Source organism: Pantherophis guttatus, chromosome 9 (assembly GCF_059756535.1).
Source record: "Pantherophis guttatus breed Tessera chromosome 9, ASM5975653v1, whole genome shotgun sequence".
NCBI classification, from domain to species: domain Eukaryota; kingdom Metazoa; phylum Chordata; class Lepidosauria; order Squamata; family Colubridae; genus Pantherophis; species Pantherophis guttatus.
Window position 1 is genome coordinate 3,572,537 of NC_142071.1, and position 18,236 is coordinate 3,590,772.

Genomic DNA, 18,236 nt, shown 5'->3' on the forward strand with positions numbered 1-18,236 from the left:
TATTGCACTCTAACCACTGCGCCACCGCAGCAAATAGAATAGAATAGAACAGAAAATAGAATAGAATAGAATAGAATATTGAAATATAGAATAGAATAGAATAGAATATTGAAATATAGAATAGAATAGAATAGAATAGAATAGAACAGAACAGAACAGAACAGAACAGAACAGAACAGAACACAACAGAACAGAACATTGGAATTTAGAATAGAATATTTTTTAATATTTTTTAATTTTTAATTGGTCTGTTATCTTAAATTGGGGCCAAATTAATATATATCCTTTTAACTGTTTTTAATGTTTATATTGTATGTTTTTATCTGGCTGTACACCGCCCTGAGTCCCTCGGGAGAAGGTGCGGTATATAAATTCGAGATAAAATAAATAAATAAAATAAATAAAGAATAGAACAGAACAGAACAGAACAGAGCATTGGAATATAGAATAGAATAGAATAGAATAGAACAGAACAGAACAGAACAGAACAGAACAGAATATTGGAATTAAGAATAGAATAGAATAGAATAGAATAGAATAGAATAGAATAGAATAGAATAGAATAGAATAGAATAGAATATTGGAATTAAGAATAGAATGGAATGGAACGGAATAGAATAGAATATCTAGAATAGAATATTGGAATTAAGAAATAATAGAACAGGACAGGACAACAGAGCAGAACAGAACAGAATAGAAGAGGGAGAGGGAGAGGCCATAAACTCTATTGTCACTTTTATTCGGTGAACACAATAGCATACTTTAAAAACTCTTGAGAGTTAGCAAGGTTGGCACTTAATGGTACAAAGCTATTACAGAGTCTAGTTGTTCTGCTTCGGATGCCGCGAAGCCCCCTCCCAGAAGGTAACAAAGAAAAACAGATCACGGAAAGGATGTGTAGCATCCCTGACAATACAGGTCGAGTATCGCTTATATGCTGTGTCCTGAATGGTGGGCATTGAAATCCATACCTCTTAAAGCTGCCAAAGTTGAGAAACATGACCTCTTGACAGTCGAGCGTTATCTACTCTTCGGAATCCGATAGGAGCTCCAGGTTTGCCCTTTAGCTGGGCTAACGTCTTTTCCTTGCCTCTTTCAGAGGAAGAGTTGTATTCCGCAACACACAACAACTTCCTGGGTACCGATCCTGTGATCCTGCGCAACCTGGGCCCCCAGTATCCCGTCAAGACCGAGCACTTGCCTACGTGGCTGAACGGTGAGATGCTAAAAGGGGATGTTTCTTCCATGGACCTCCTCAGCGTAGTTACACAAGGATTTTCCTTTGTGAACCAACGTTTTCCGTTGCTGGGCAGTGGGAGGATCAGTATGCACGCACTGCATATTGGATGTATATGCTGCTTATTTTGTTGTGGGCTGCCAGCCTATCTGACAGTGAGGAGATTGGGGAGGAACATGGGACAGTCCTGGAGTCTGGGGAAGGCTCTGCATCGGAGGCAGAGAGGGGGCCAGGGCCGTCTGACAGTTGTCAGCTGCCTTCAGAGTCGGATATCAGTGAGGGAGAAGAACAGCTGGGTCCTGTTCCCAGTGTGAGCATGCACAGAGCTGCCAGACGAAGGGAACAGCTAAAGAACAAGGGTCGACTCAGGAGTAAAGCCACAGGTGGATGGTGAATAGCCCCTCCCACAGGGACTAGAGGAGAGTGAAGGGGAGGGGAGTTTGCAGGAGACAATTAATTCATTTGGGTGAAGATCTGTTCCTGCATTCTTGCCAAGTATTGTCGGCTACAGTGTGGAGTCTGAAAGATATTGGCCTGGCCACTCTTCAAACCTGATAAAGGTCGGTAATTGTGAACTATCTTGAAAGACTGGGAGAGGAAAGACTTTGCTGGAGAGGAATTCACTGTAAATTAAATAAAAGGGGTTTATCGGGACGAGGACTCGGCTTCGTGCTGCTGGGGAAGCCTAGATCAGAACAATTGTTTGCATTGCTCTACAGGGCTTGGCTTGGAGTCACTTACACTCATCGTTGTGTCTTCAACACTGGCTAGATTGGCATAGCGCGCTAGGTTGCATTCAGATGAGTATGGTCACGGTCTGGTCAATACATGTTGAGAACCCAGCCTGTGACGTAGCATGTTATTGAAGGCAGGCCGTGATGTTCTTTCAGAATATGGTGGATGTCATGTGATACGAGTGTGGGATTTAGCTGGGCTTCTAAGATCAGGATTGTGGCAGAAAACTCAATAGCCACTAGATGGCAACAAAGAGTTTGGGTTCTCTGCATCTCCTGGCAGCCGTTTCTTTGGCGCCATCTATTGATAACTGCGGAGTAGTACATTGTGGAACTGTTGCCAATTTGCCATCTGGATTAGAAAGCGGGTGCACAGGAAGTTGTCACCATGCCCATCCCTGGCGTTGAGCAGAGGTCTCGCACTGAATCTACTATGCCCTCTCTTTCATCCGGACAGGGGCGTAGGCCGTCTTTGCGATAAATTACTTTTAATTTTGTTTTAATTAACTGAAAATAAATCAGCGGGAAGCTGACATTTTTATTATACGTTCAATTTTTTTTGACGCCGCCCAACTCTGACATTTTGTAAAGCAACGCACCATCTAATTCCTGGCTCTTGTTCTCGCTGGCATTTTTAGAAAATAAAAATATTGGGGATGAGTTTGTGTGTGTGTGTGTGTGTGTGTGTGTGTGTGTGTGTGTGTGTGGCTTCACTCCAGGGTTTGCTTTGGAAGTGTGCCCACCGCACAAGGAAAGTGGGCTGGTAGAGAACATTCTGGGGTGTGTGTGAACACGGTATCTACCGGGGGGGAGACGAGAGTTTTATAACCGATTGGGTTTCCCGGAACAAAATGAGCCTTAAAGACAGCCCCTCCCCAGGAGTGTCGTGTACAAGTGAGACCCCTGACATGATCTTAAGATGATTTAGGTGCCCCATCTGACAAGGAGATTTCATACTCCTTTAACTCGAGAAGGCAGAGATCTTACACGGGCCTGCAAGATTTTTACACTGGATTATACGGTAGACACGGATCAGCGGATGTTTGACGCTTCTTAAGGCCAGGAGATTAGCCCTTCGACATTTGGAAGATGAATTTATAGTCCCCAAACACTCAGAGGATGGAAGACTTGCTGTTACTCACAGCTCATGAATGAGTGGCTTCTAAATGCTGAATTATCTATGGGTGTTTACGATGAAATACGGCTGTCTTTTTACTGAAACGGTTCCGTAAAACTTCACGTTCAGCTAGTCCATGATTTTAAACAGTCCATTTAATGACCGTTCAAAGTTACAATGGCACTAAAAAAAAGTGACTTGCCACCGTTGTTCACACAACAGTGGCAGCATCGTCAGGCCTCTCCCCCTCCGGTACGTGTGTCGAGCTGCTGCTGTGCTCGACACTCGCGTGATCAAAATTTGAATGCTTGGCAACGGGTTCATATTTATGACGGTCGCAGTGTCACGGGCAGTAGTGGGTTTCATTTACCTTCACTACCGGTTCGGAACTGTGAGCGTTCGGCGCTTCTGCGCACGCGCAGAGCATCCGTGATGACGTCCAGATGGGTGGGCGGAGCTTCCCACCACCGCCGCTACCAGTTCGCCCGAACTGGTAGAAACCCACCACTGGTCCCAGGGTCATGTGATCTCTTTTTTGCGACCATCTGACAAGCAAAATCAATGGGGAAAACCAGATTCACTTAACAACCATTTGTTGTTAAGCGCAATGATCCACTTAGCAACGGTGGCAAGAAAGATTGTAAAATGAGGCAAAACTCGCTTTATAAAGGCCTCACTTAACGACATAAATTTTACATTGAGGATGACCTGTACGCATCTGAACGAATTCTGGATGTGTGCGCAGATAAGAATTTCATATCCTGTGGCTTCTTTTTCCTTCTTTTTTGTGTTTTGTAATTTTCTTATTTTTTTTCCTCTTCTGTTTTTTGAAAAAAAATTGAATTAACATTGTTGCGTGTCTGTTTGGTGAGAATTGAGGGGATCTAGTTGCCTCTACCATGTTTCCCCGAAAATAAGACCAGGTCTTATATTAATTTCTGCTCCAAAAGCTGCATTAGGTCTTATTTTGGGGGAAATACGGTACTATATGCCTCCGTCTGGCTAATGATCTTAACTGGGGCTTATTTTTGGGGTAGGGCTTACATTACGAGCATCCTGAAAAACCATGCTAGGGCTTATTTTCCGGTTGGGCCTTGTTTTTTCGGGGGGGGGGAAATACGGTATTTATCTCGACCCTTTTTCTCTCTGCAGAACCCCACTTTGTGGGCTCAGCATTCGTCCAGGAGAGCAAAGGCAGCGATATCGGAGATGACGACAAAGTTTACTTCTTCTTCAGCGAGCGAGCGGTGGAATATGATTGCGACATTGACCAGGTGGTAGCCCGAGTGGCTCGGATTTGCAAGGTAGGCAGTGGTGCTTCTCTTTCTGGTGTCCCTCAGGGCTGGAAGGATCTCTGAACAAATCTTGAGGACTGAGTTTTTCTAGAACAATCTTAGGGGAGATGGGAATGGCCTGGGCTAGGATCTGAAAGCTGCGTCCAAAATTCGGATCTTTGGCAACTGCTTCAGATTTATGACGGTTGCAGTGTCCCAGGGTCATGACAACTAGCGTGTATTATGACCATTGTTGTGTCCTGGGGTCACGAGATCAATTTTTGTAGCCTTCCGATAAGCAAAGTCAAGGTGAAAGTCCAGATTCACTTAACACCCGCTGCAAGGAAGGTCGTAAAATGGGGGCAAAACTCACTGAACCAATGTCTCGCTTAACAACCAGAAATGTTGGGCTCAATTGTGGTCGTAAGTCGAGGACTTTCCTGGTAACGTACGGTGATGGTGTCCTACGGCAGTGGTCCCCAACCTTTTTATCTCCGCGGCCCGCTGAGCGCGCGCAGGGGTAGGGGCACGGCCCAGGAGCTTTTGCGCACGGCCCATTGCGCACGGCCCAGGAGCCTTTGCGCTGCAGCGTTCCATGTCCCCCGGCCGCTGCGCGGCCCGGTGCCAGGTACTCCACGGCCCAGCACCGGTCTGCGGACCGGGGGTTGGGGACCACTGTCCTACGGTCTTTCCTCATGTGACTCCCTCTAGAGGTTGGCATGGGAATTGCAGTGATTGGCGCTCCTGGTTGGGCAAGAAAATAGCATCTCAACGCCAGTCGGGCACAGAGGGGAGCTTAAACGCCGTTCTTTTTTTTTTCGGTCGGTGCAGGGCGATGTCGGCGGTGCCCGTACTTTGCAGAAAAGATGGACGACGTTTTTGAAGGCCCGGTTGCTGTGCTCGATTCCGGAGCAGCAGCTGCACTTCAACCGAATCCAGGGGACCTACACGCTGAACGGCGATCACTGGCGCGAAACCAGCTTTTTTGGGGTCTTCCAAGCGCGCTGGTAAGGCCCGGCGTGGTTTTTCAGAGAGCGCAGACTCTTAATAGTGCTGATACGTTTGAAGGTTGGCTGCAGTTGTTGTTGTTTTTAAGTGGGAGACACCGGTAGATTCATTTCCCCTTTTTAAAAAGAAGTGAGCTTGTGCTCCATTAAGGCCGTGAAGGAATCCTTTCTGTGCATCCCACAGAAAGGGTAAAAACCAGGGAGAGTTTGCATCACACTGTCGGGACCTTTTATTCACCATTCTCTGAGATATTCTCCAATATCTCAGGGGCTGCCCCAAAGAAGAGGGAGTCAAGCTCTTCTCCAAAGCACCCGAGGGCAGGACAAGAAGGCAATGGGTGGAAACTCATCAAGGAGAGAAGCAACTTAGAACCAAGGAGAAATTTCCTGACTGTGAGAACAATTAACCAGTGGAACAACTGGCCTCCAGAAATTGTGTGTGTTCCATCACTGGAGGTTTTTAAGAAGATGTTGGATAACCATTTGTCTGAAGTGATGGAGGGTTTCCTGCCTGGGCAGGGGGTTGGACTAGAAGACCTCCAAGGTCCCTTCCAGATTCTATTCTATTCTATTCTATTCTATTCTATTCTATTCTATTCTATTCTATTCTATTCTATTCCTATTCTTCTATTTCTATTCTTCTATTATTTTCGTGTATTCTCTTCTCTTCTATTTTATTATTCTCTTCTCTTCTATTCTTCCATTCTATTCTTCCATTCCATTCCATTCTGTTCCATTCTATTCTATATTTTTTATTCTATTCTATTCTATATTTTCTATTCTATTCCTATTCTTCTATTTTCTATTCTTCTATTCTCTTCTATTATTGTGCATTCTCTTCTCTTCTATTTTATTATTCTCTTCTCTTCTATTCTGCCATTCTATTCTTCCATTCCATTCCATTCTGTTCCATTCTATTCTATATTTTTTATTCTATTCTATTCTATATTTTCTATTCTATTCTATTCTATTCCTATTCTTCTATTTTCTATTCTTCTATTCTCTTCTATTATTGTGCATTCTCTTCTCTTCTATTTTATTATTGTCTTCTATTCTCTTCTTCCATTCTCTTCTTCCATTCCATTCCATTCCATTCCTATTCTTCTATTTCTATTCTTCTATTCTCTTCTATTATTTTCTTGTATTCTCTTCTCTTCTATTTTATTATTCTCTTCTCTTCTATTCTTCCATTCTATTATTCTATTCCTATTCTATCCTATTCCTATTCTTCTACTCTACTCTACTCTCTGCAGAGCCCCTTACTCTACTCTACTCTACTCTACTCTACTCTACTCTACTCTACTCTACTCTACTCTACTCTACTCTACTCTACTCTATTCTCTGCAGAGCCCCTTGTCTCACTTGCATTGATATAACACAGGGCTCCCCAATCCCGCAGGGCCGCAGTCCACTCCCGGGCCTTGAGCTGTTCAGAACCAGGCCCACAGAAGTGATGGGAGAGCGCGTACATGCATTCCCATTTGTGTGAGTAGTGGGTGAACGTGTGTGTGCGTGTACGTGCTCCCATTTGTGCAGGCAGCGTGTGCGTGTGCCTGCCGCTTGTGCAAATGGTGCTGTGTGCTTGCACTCTCGGAATCATCCCCTCCCGCCGGTCGGCAAAGCTGGAAAGTTTGGGGAACTCTTAACAGGAATAAACCTTCTCAAACTTGAACCCTCAACTGCCTCGTTTTCTTTGATTTCCTGCAGGGGAGACGTAGATGTTTCTGCTGTTTGCCAGTACCAGATCCTGGATGTGCAAAAAGTCTTTGAAGGTCCCTACAAGGAATACAGTGAAATTGCTCAGAAGTGGATTCGTTACTCAGACCAGGAACCCATTCCCCGTCCGGGCGCTGTAAGTCCTATGTCCCCACCGAGGCAGGAAACCCACCCGCCCTGCATTGCTAGCTGGAGAATTCTGGGTGTTGAAGTCCATCTTAAAGTGGCCAAGGTTGAAAAACACAACCCTAGATAATCACACTTTGTTGTGGCCTGTTGGCCGCCGGCCCCTCCAGCAGCCGAATCGGAGGAGGAGGAGGAGGCGTGGGAGTCAGGGCCAGCATCAAGGCAACCTGAGAGCTCCGAGGGGGAAGAGGGAATGGAGCTGGCAGAGAGAGAGTAACAGAGGAGGAGCCTGGGCCGGCCGTCAGCCCTCAGATGGAGAGTCAACAGCCTCCAGGTCTGGAGGTGGCTGATGAGGAAGAGGAGGAACAGCTGGGTCCAGTGTCTGACATGCAGATGCGCAGAAGGCAGAGGAGAGGAGAACAGTGGAAATCTATGGGCCGGTCCTCGGGATGGAAGAGCCACTACTGCTAGCAAAGCCTAGATCTGGGGGATAAAAGACGGGGGACGGAGATGAATAGATGTGGCAGACAACTATTCACCTCCTTGGCGGACAGACTTGTTAGCCTGCGCTGAGAGAGAAACTTTTTGCTGGGGCTCCTAATAACGGGAATATTTGAGTTAACTGCAGAGGGTTTGTTGTGTTTGGAGAGCTGGGTCAGGACCCACTTCTTCTGGCCCATCCCTGTCAGGGAAACCCCTCCTCTTGAACTGACAAATTTTTGCTAAGTTTCCGTACGTGAAGCTCTAATGTAAATCCTGCTCCTATTGTCTTTTTTTGGTTATTCCAGTGTATCACGGATTGGCACCGGTACAACAGTTTCTCCACTTCTCTGGAGCTCCCAGACAACACCCTGAATTTTGCCAAGAAGCATCCTCTGATGGATAAGGCCGTGCCCCCCCAGGGCAACCAGCCTTTGCTGGTCAAGAAGGATGCCAACTTCACCCAGCTCGTGGTGGAAAGAGTTCACGGGTTGGATGGCAAACCGTACGAAGTGCTGTACATCGGGACAGGTATGGGCGGAGGGAAGTCAGAAAGAGGTCAAAATTGCGGTGGTGTCCACATAACAGGGGCCTTGGTAGTACAGTGGTCTAAAGCACCCTGTTCTTAAGACCAGCTGCCTGCAATTACTGCAGGTTCGAATCTCGCCAGGCTCAAGGTCGACTCAGCCTTCCATCCTTTCTAAGGTAGGTAAAATGAGGACCCAGTTTGTGGGGGCAATAAGCTGACTTTGTATAAATATACAAAAGGATGAAGGCTATTGCATTGTAAGCCACGCTGAGTCTCCGGAGAAGGGCGGCATATAAATCAATTTAAAAAAAAAAAAAAAAGTGTCTCGCTGGGTCAAAAGTTTTGGCAGCTACATTTTGCTGCATGATCCATTTCTAACCGTAGTTATTTCATCAAGAGCCAGTTTGACACAGTGGTTAAAGGGAAGGGGATAGAAACCAGATGATCACGAGTGCCGAGAAGAGCAACCAAGAGGATTAGGGGACTGGAGGCTAAAACATAAAAAGAACAATTGCAGGAACTGGGTATGTCTATTTTAATGAAGAGAAGGACCAGGGGAGACATGAGAGCAGTCTTCCAATATCTCAGGGGCTGCTCCAAAGAAGAGGGAGTCAAGCTATTCTCCAAAGCACCTGAAGGCAGGACAAGAAGCAACGGGTGGAAACTTATCAAGGAGAGAAGCAGCTTAGAACTAAGGAGAAATTTCCCGACAGAACAATTAATAAGTGGAACAACCTGCCTCCAGAAGTTGTGAATGCTCCAACACTGGAAGTTTTTAAGAAGAGATTGGACAGCCATTTGTCTGAAATGGTATAGAGCAGTGATGGCTAACCTTTTTGCAGTCGCATGCCAAAGCGGGGGGAGTGCAGGGGGGGTCAGGCGTGTGTGTGCCCACATCCATAATTCAATGTCCCCCAACCCCCGTGCATTCACGTGTGATCCCCCCATGCTCCCCCGCACATGTGCGCACGACACACACACACACACACACACATACACACACACATTTTTGGGCCTAGCAGGCCTACCTGAAGCCTCCAGAGACAGGAAACGGCCTGTTTCCAGACTTCCGGTAGGCCCGTTTTTCACCCTCCCCAGGTTCAGGAGGCTTTCCTGGAGCCTGGGGAGGGCAAAAAGGCCCCACCCCACCCCCCGGAGGCTAGAAACGGTTCGTTTCCCGACTTCTGGTGGGCCCGGCAGGCCTGTTTTTCGCCCTCCCCAGGCTCCAGAAGCTTTCCTGGAGCCTGGGGAGGGTGAAAACAGCCTCCCCCACCCCCCCGGAGGCGCTCTGGAGGCCAAAAGCGCCCTCCCAGAGCCTCCGCACAAGCCCGGTACTTATCTGGCATCCAAAACGAGCTGTGTGGAGACTCCTGGGAGGGGAGGGGCAGCAGGGCCAGATGAAAATCAGCTGGAGCTGACCTTGGGCATGTGATACTGGACTGGGCCCTCAATCCAGGCAGATAAAAGCAAAACATTTCTAAAAGTCCTGCCAAGAAGACTGAATGGATTTCTCCTTATACAGGCAGTCCTTGACTTATGACCACAATTGAGCTCAAAATTTCTGTTGCTAAGCGAGACAGCCGTTAAGTGAGTTTCGCCCCCTTTTGCATCATTTCTTGCCACGGTGGTTAAGCCTGAATCAATGCAGCTGTTAAGTTAGTGACACCAACTGTCATCGGCAGGAGTCGAAAACCAACTCAAAAGCACAAAACGAGGAAGTCATTTTGTGCCGTCGCACCCTGGGCACACACGAGCCTTTTTATGTTAGCGTTTAAGTGATACTTTTCCCCGTTTCCCCTAAAACAACAACTGCCGACTCTCTCATAAAAGTTAATCGGAAAAAATAGTTTGCATTATCCTGCCAGGCGCCGGCAGATATTTTCCCTTCAGTTCTGCTAGTTAAAAATTGATCAGAGGCAGGAGACAAATTTTTAAGGAGGGTTCGTGGGACGGACGAGAAGCCCTTTTCTCCTGTTTGTCAACCCAGTGCAAAATGCCCCTTTGGAGACCGAGCTCTTCTCCTCTCCCGTTTTTATTATTAGCAATTTCAAAAGTGAGTAATTCACAACTCTCTTCATCAAGGAGCATTTTCAGTCGGCGGCAGCGCTGTCTTTAATTGCTTCTTCTAACCACTTAGCTGATTATTATTTTTTTTTAATAAACAAATCCTTCTTTTGATGCGTTCAGCAGAAAGTGATTAAAGCCCCAAAAAGAACAGCAAAAGCAAAGAAGTAAAAAAAATAAAATAAAAAAAAAATTGCAATAACCCCAACAGCTCATTTGAAACGCGGGCCTCCTGCGTTTCATCTAGCTGGACTGCAAAAACCGCCGTCTCTTTAATTGAAGCCAGCCTAGATTAAGTCTGGCGGGCAGTGCAATAATTATGACGGACGCTCGGATGCAGGGAAGCTGAACTGCCTTCATCTGGAGGGATGGAGGCACGCTAAGTTGCCATTTATGGTTTGGGAATTGGACACATCTGGCAAGAGAGGCTGTTTGTTTACTCAAAGCGTTTAAATGGCCATCCGACTCTCAAACTGTGCAATTTTAAAATTGTCCTGCGTTCTCTGTTTCGGAAGCCATGCCTCTCTTAGCTGGTCGAATTTGGAAGGCGGCACCCGGCTGGGTCCAAGTGGTAGCTAATGCCTTAATTTGGGGGAGGTGAGGTGATACCACCTGCCCTGAAGGAAGTGATGGTGGGGCTCCTTTCTCAAGAGGCCATCCTTGGACTCTCAACAAGGTTGCATAACTTTGGCCCACTTTTTAAACGTTTCCTTTTTTAAAGAAGGGGTTTTTTTTTAAACAGATTAAAAGAGTTGGAAGGGACCTTGTAGGTCATCTAGTCCAACCCCCCACCCAAGCAGGAGACCCTACACCATTTCTGACTGATGGCAGTCCAGTCTCTTCTTGAAAGCTTCCAGGGATGAAGCTCTCACAACTTCTGAAGGCAACTTCTGTTCCATGGGTTGATTGTTCTCACTGTCAGGAAATTCCTCCTTTATTTCCAGGTTGAATCTCTCCTTGATCAGTTTCCATCCATTATTCCTTGTCTGGCCTTCAGGTGCCTTGGAAAATAGCTTGACCCCCTTCCTCCTCTCTGTGGCAGCCCCTCAAAAATTGGAACTCTGCTATCCTGTCTCCCCTGGTCCTTCTCTTCACTAGACGAGCCAGGCTCAGTTCCTGCAACCATTCTTCATGTTTTAGTCGCCAAGTCTTTGATCATCTTAGATAGATTCAGATTAACAGAGTTGGAAGGGACCTTGTAGGTCATCTAGTCCAACCCCCCACCCAAGCAGGAGACCCTACACCATTTCTGACCGATGGCAGTCCAGTCTCTTCTCGAAAGCTTCCAGTGATGAAGCTCTCACAACTTCTGAAGGCAACTTCTGTTCCATGGGTTGATTGTTCTCACTGTCAGGAAATTCCTCCTTTATTTCCAGGTTGAATCTCTCCTTGATCAGTTTCCATCCATTATTCCTTGTCTGGCCTTCGGCTGCTTTGGAGACTAGGTTGTTGAGAGGGTGATTGGCACTCCGATGCCAAAGGCCCTGAAGGAAGCAAATTATCTAGACTCTTTTCAGGCTGGGGTGCCATACTGAGATGGCATTAGTTACACTTGTGGACAATCTCTGGAGGGATCAGGATTATATTGGTGCAATTATCCTGGTCGCTCATAGATCTCTCATTGGCTTTTTGGTACCATCAAATGTGGTCTCCTTCTGGACCTGCTCGGGAGATTAGAAGTGGGAGGCACTTGCTTTGCAGTGGTTCTCTTCCTTTCCCCATGCTAAGTTCCAGTGGGTTTTGGTGGGGAGGAGAGAGATCCAGCCTTAGATTCCTGCTCTGCAGTCAAGTGATCCTATTGACTCAGTGCCTGGAGATGTGAGGCTTTAGACGGGAAGGAACCCGCCTTTGACTCAACCCTAGCAGAAGAGAGTTGCTTTGAGGTTTTGGTCCCTTGAGGTCTGCTGATGTGTCATCTTTGACTCTCAGAGAGGTTGTTACATCCCTGGACAGAGTTGGTACACAGTTTGGGAGTTCTCCTTGGGGCTGTTTTGGTCCGCCGGAGCTGGCAGCAGAATCGGACAGTGAGGAGTCTGGGGAGGAACATGGGCTAGTCCTGGAGTCTGGGGAAGGCTCGGATGAGGGCTGTGCATCAGAGGCAGTGATGGGGCCTGGGCCATCTGGGAGTTATGTGCTGACTCCGGAGCCTCCAGAGTCTGACGTCAGTGAGGCAGAGGAACAGGGGGAGCCTGTTCCCAGTATGTGCATGCGCAGAGCTGCCAGAAGGAAGAGCAGCTAAAGCAAAGGGACAACTCAGGAGTAAGGCTTGGAGATGATTGGCCCCTCCCATAAGACATAAAGGAGGAGCAAAGGCATGTGAGCCTTTGCAGGAAGCAACTTTGTTCATGCTGGTTTGTTTAAATTCTGAAGCTCTGTTTTGACTCTGTGCTCCGTGTAGCGTTGCAAAGCTAATTGACAATTAGGTCTTTGGCAGCATGTCAAGGGAGATAAAGGTGGGTGCTTATCAGCCTTATCCCAAAGGACTGTGGCAGACTTCTGTTGGACTCTTTACAAACTGCTTGGGACTCATTAGGGGCTGTGAATGAACAGAATTCACAGCTGTTGAAATAAAAAGAGGGGTTTGGGGACTAATTGTGTGCTTTTTACTATCTCAGGGAGCTAGGTCAGAACAGGGGTTCATGCTCAAAGAGCAGGTGGTAGCCATGGCAAGAGGGTTTTTTACATGGTTTATGTGCCAATTGCCCCCAGACTGGGGGGCCCTGCTCACAATCACTCGTGCCTTGGTCACTTCCTGACATGCTATATACATGTCTGGAAAGACCTTCTGAAATTGCAACTGGTCCAGAATGTGGCAGTTAGCTCAGTGTTTGGGTGTTCCTTGATTTATTCACGTCACACTGCAGTTGCGCCAGCTGCACCGCCTCCTCGGTTTCTTTCTGGGTGCAATTCACGGGGCTGATGGTCATCCTTAAAACTCTATAGGACCAGCTTGTTTGTGAGACCACCTCTTCCTGAGGAGGCACCTGCCCTTCATTAAAAGCATTTTCAAAACAAAAAATGAGATGAGACAGGGAAGTGTTCTGTCCCCGTACCAAGCACACACACAACCAGCCAGCCGAGGGTTAAATAAACTCTTCAAACACACAACGTCAGTGATAAGGAACTTGGCAGCAACTCCGTGGCTGCCTGCCAAGTGCTTTTACTCCGATAACACAGACAAAAATACACACAGTTTGAATAGTCCAGTTCGTAATTAAATCCACAGCAAAATAGGTGTTGTGTCCGAAGGTGCAAAGTGCTTCGCCAGAGATTAGCTTTGTCCGTCACAGAGTCGGAATGGCCACCACACTCCCTTTTATAGCCTGTGGGGTGTGGTCCAGTGATTCAGCTAATCTCTGGCACGCCTTCCCCTCTGCTGCGCACGTTTCTCCCTGCGCCTCTGGCGAGGGTCCAGCCAGCACTTATTTTCCTCGTCGCTGTCCACCTGTGGCTGCGGGGACGTGCTTGGCTCTGAGCCTATCGTTTGGCCTTCGGTGTCCTCCGGAGGCATTGCCAGAGAGGAGGGTCCTGGAGAGGGAGGCCTGGCCGTCTCCTCTCCTTCATCTTCGGAGCCTTCTTCCTCCGTTAAGATAGGCTCGGAGGACGGAGCCACAACAGGAAGCGGTCAGATCTAAGGACAGCAAATGGTTTCCGTATCGTTTCCCCTTGTGGCTTGTCTTCTGCTAAGTCAAAACTTGGTCCAGCTAGTTCCCAGCAATGACTAGGAGTCATCCCTGAACTAGTTCTGCCTTTTTGGAGATGCTGGGATTGACATATGCAAAGCTGGTGTTTTCCCACCAAGCTATGAACTCTCCTAAGGAGGGGAAGGTTCTTGCAGTCACTGAATTGAAAAACCTGCTCTGATTTATTTTTTTGTAGAGAACGGTTGGTTGCACAAAGCGGTGGCCTTGCCTTCAGGTGTCCATCTCATAGAAGAACTGCAAGTTTTTGAGGAAGCCCAACCCATCAAGAGCCTTGTCTTATCAGTGCCGAAGGTAAGAAAGGTCCAGAGATGGTGAATTCTAAAGCTTTCCAGAATTCTTAAGTCTTTGGCCACCCTGTTTGCGAAGAATCGGAAGGCCTACTGCCATGGGGGAAAACAGGTGGGGCTCAGGAGGGAGCTGGCAGGCTGACCTGGGCACAGAGATGCCATGGCGCATGTGCCATGAGTTTTATTGCATCAGGAAGTAGGAATTCGGAGGCTGCGTTTGTGTGACAGTGCTTTCAGACACATCCCTGGGGTGTTATGGTGGGCCTCTGTAGACACTCCTAGGGAAAATTGATACCTGGGATAAAGTTGACATTTCAGATAGTACTGATGCGTCCATCCCAGGGCTGTCCTCACCAACCCAACCCAGAATAAATGCGGCAGCTTAAAGCCACTATCTTCTATCTGATAATTGGTATGCAAAGGCGCCTGTCGGTGATAAGGATCTGGCAGAACAAAAGCCATCGAAGAAGAGGAGAAAGTTACTCGTCAGGAACTGGGAAGGCGCGGCATAGCGGAGAGGCCCAGATTTGCAGACTATGCTGAGCCCGAGGCCAAGGTGGCTTACCAGAATGTCTGGGTTTCCCCTCACATGGCTGCACCCAAGTGAATCAGCTGGTTTAGTGTGATGGTTTGGGTCACCCAACAGGCTAAGGCACTGTCTGGGTGTCCGCGTTCCAAATAACGCACCCATTGAAAGCAGAACTCTTGAGGCAGGTAGATTCCTCAAAAAGCCATTTATTGGATACGTCGTATCGGCACAAGTGGTAAAAGCCAACTCTGAAAGTCCCCGCGGGTTTCACCTCTTTAAAAAGTAAACGTTCCCCCTTCCCGTCATTGGTCATATTGTCCAATATGACCGGGAAGAGTGTTAGCAGGTTGCCTGGTTACTTCACTCCTCCTCTTCTCTGCCACTTGTCGGAGTGACCTTGGTTCCCGCAAAAGAACTTTTTTTATTTTGACGGCCAAGCCGAGCTATCTAAAATTCCCACCTCCCTTTCTCCCCCCCTTCGCTTTGTGGCAACCACGAAGCCTCAAAGATGGCCTCAGGCAGGCACACTTCAGGGTTGATACTGGGTTTGCAAAGGACATTTATTTATTTGTTTGTTTGTTTGTTTGTTCATTCATTCAGTCATTAAGCAAGGACAACCTGTAACTCTTCTGTTTTCAGAGAGTCCTCTTTATCGGCTCCAACACACAAGTCATCCAGGTCCCCGTGGCCAATTGCAGCAAGTACAAGACGTGCTCGGACTGTATTCTTGCCAAGGATCCTTACTGTGCTTGGACTTGGAACGGAAGTCGCTGCGTCCGGATTGATGCATACGATGGGTAAGATGCAAAGGGGCACCTGGGGCACTTTACAGAGCCTTTTTGCTCCCTGTAATCATAAGATCTAGAAACCTGGTCTTTCTAAATAAGGCTTGTTAACCTTTGAATGCTAAATAGTGCATTCAAACAGGGAACTTGTACCTGTGAGTTTCAGCTGCCACCTTACGCTTGCTTGTACTCAGCTACTATGGGGTGACAGACTGCCATGAACTGTGGGGAGGGGGGATGTTTGGGTGGGTGACAGCCATGAATTGTGAAGAGGGGGGAAATGCTTGGGTGGGTGACAGACTCCCATGAGCTGTGTGAAGGGGGGAATGCTTGGGGAAATGAAAGTAACTGCTGCATCTCCTTGAGATGCTGCCTCAAGGTCACTCAGCTGGGAAAAGGAGGGGGCCACATACCAAACTACTCTTGGACTGACGAAAACAGTAGTTATTGCAGCCAATGCAATATATTTGATCTCTAATAAACTATACCTTTCTCAACAAATGGAGGCAAGGATCGTTTTTATTCAGAGTTGTGGCAGCTCCGACAGCGAGTTTGGGTTTGGTCCTTTTCTTTCTAATCCTTACATCGGTGTTTTTCAACCTTGGCCACTTTAAGATACATGCACTTCAGCTCCCAGAATTCCCCAGCTAGCACTGCCTGGGGAATTCTGGGAGCTGAAGTCCACGCGTCTTCAAGCACCCAAGGTTGAGAAACATTGCCTTAAATGATTCCTCAGGGCTTGTTGCCTACCCTTGTTCTTTTTCTCACACGCCCCAAATCATACGACGAATGTGTTTTTCGCTTTTACAGGACCTCAATATTGTTCCAAGATTTGGGGATGGAGCCCAAGATGTGTAACCCCTTGCGTTCTACCAGACCAGGTCAGTCCTCCGAACAAATGTCAACCCTTTGGGCAGTGGTGAAATCCAATTTTTTTTTTACTACCGGTTCTGTGGGCGTGGCTTGGTGGGCATGGCAGGGGAAGGATACTGCAAAATCTCCATTCCCTCCCCACTCCTGGGGGAAGGACATTGCAAAATCTCCATTCCCTCCCCACTCCTGGGGGAAGGACATTGCAAAATCTCCATTCCCTCCCCACTCCTGGGGGAAGGATATTGCAAAATCCCCATTCCCTCCCCACTCCTGGGGGAAGGATATTGCAAAATCCCCATTCCCTCCCCACTCCTGGGGGAAGGATATTGCAAAATCCCCATTCCCTCCCCACTCCTGGTGGAAGGATATTGCAAAATCTCCATTCCCTCCCCACTCCTGGGGGAAGGATATTGCAAAATCTCCATTCCCTCCCCACTCCTGGGGGAAGGACATTGCAAAATCTCCATTCCCTCCCCACTCCTGGGGGAAGGATATTGCAAAATCCCCATTCCCTCCCCACTCCTGGGGGAAGGATATTGCAAAATCCCCATTCCCTCCCCACTCCTGGTGGAAGGATATTGCAAAATTCCCATTCCCTCTCCACTCCTGGGGGAAGGATATTGCAAAATCCCCATTCCCTCCCCACTCCTGGGGGAAGGATATTGCAAAATCCCCATTCCCTCCCCACTCCTGGGGGAAGGATATTCCAAAATCTCCATTCCCACCCCACTCGGGGGCCAGCCAGAGGTGGTATTTGCCGGTTCTCTGAACTACTCAAAATTTCCGCTGCCGGTTTGCTGAACTGCTCAAAATTTCCGCTACAGGTTCTCCAGAACCTGCTGGATTTCACCCCTGCCCTTGGCTGATTTTCAGCGCTCTCTCCTCTTTGATTGCGTGTGCGGGCACGCGAGTTTTATGCCTATTGACTTGAGTGTCCTGAAATAAAACCCTGAAGCTCTTATCGACACAATGGCGGCCTTTTGAAAAAGCCAGCTCAAGGATGGCGATGAAGATGGGCTTTTGAGTCGGAACACTTATTTTTTTTAAAAAAAAAAATATTGAGAAACCCCCAGTATTTATATCTAGAAGTCTAGGATTTATCCACACAAAACAAAACGGTGCAGTTTGTTGTCTGAACAGTTCTGCGTGGTTGGAAGGTAGGAAGAAGAGTGGTTAGAGGTCCTCGGCTTGTCTGGCGGAGCGAGTGAGTCAAAATGAACTCTGGGCAGGATCAAAAGTGTCGCCGCTCGTGCAGGCAGCCCTGTGATTGCCACCGCTTTCTCACAGCGGCTGGGTGCTCGTGGCAGACAATACCGCATAGTATTACCTGCGCATCAAACGCGAGCTGCAGGCTCATACCTCATAAACTAGAGAACAGGAACGTGCGCCACATTCTTAGCAACTAGCAACCCTGCAGCGCAGGCTTCGGGGGCTGCTGTGAGTTTTGATTTGTCTCTCTCTCTGTCTCTCCCTCCCTTCCTCTCTCTCTCTCTCTTTTCCTCTCAATCTCTTTCTCTCTCTCCCTCCCTGTCTCGCTCTCTCTTCCTCTCTCTCAATCTTTTTCTCTTTCTTTCTCTCTCTCTCTCATTCTCTCTCTCCCTCCCTGTCTCTCTCCCTCTCAATCTCTCTTTCTCTCTCTCTCTCTCCCTCCCTGTCTCTCTCCCTCTCAATCTCTCTTTCTCTCAATCTCTTTTTCTCTTTCAATCTCTTTTCCTCTTTCTTTCTCTCAATCTCTCTCTCTCTCAATCTTTCTCTCTCTCCCTCTGTCTCTCTT

The 18,236-nt window shown here is 47.6% G+C and overlaps 1 protein-coding gene across 1 annotated transcript in view; it reads left to right on the forward strand.

Moving 5' to 3' along the window:
* Positions 1–18,236, forward strand: part of SEMA4C (semaphorin 4C) — a 103,977-nt gene that overhangs the window by 74,436 nt on the left and 11,305 nt on the right. Inside the window, exons 7-14 of the mRNA XM_034435217.3 lie at positions 1,100–1,216; positions 4,241–4,392; positions 5,194–5,369; positions 7,077–7,221; positions 8,000–8,222; positions 14,164–14,279; positions 15,444–15,601; positions 16,400–16,470. Of these exons, the coding sequence (XP_034291108.2) occupies positions 1,100–1,216; positions 4,241–4,392; positions 5,194–5,369; positions 7,077–7,221; positions 8,000–8,222; positions 14,164–14,279; positions 15,444–15,601; positions 16,400–16,470 (1,158 nt within the window). The remainder of the gene's footprint in view (positions 1–1,099; positions 1,217–4,240; positions 4,393–5,193; positions 5,370–7,076; positions 7,222–7,999; positions 8,223–14,163; positions 14,280–15,443; positions 15,602–16,399; positions 16,471–18,236) is intronic.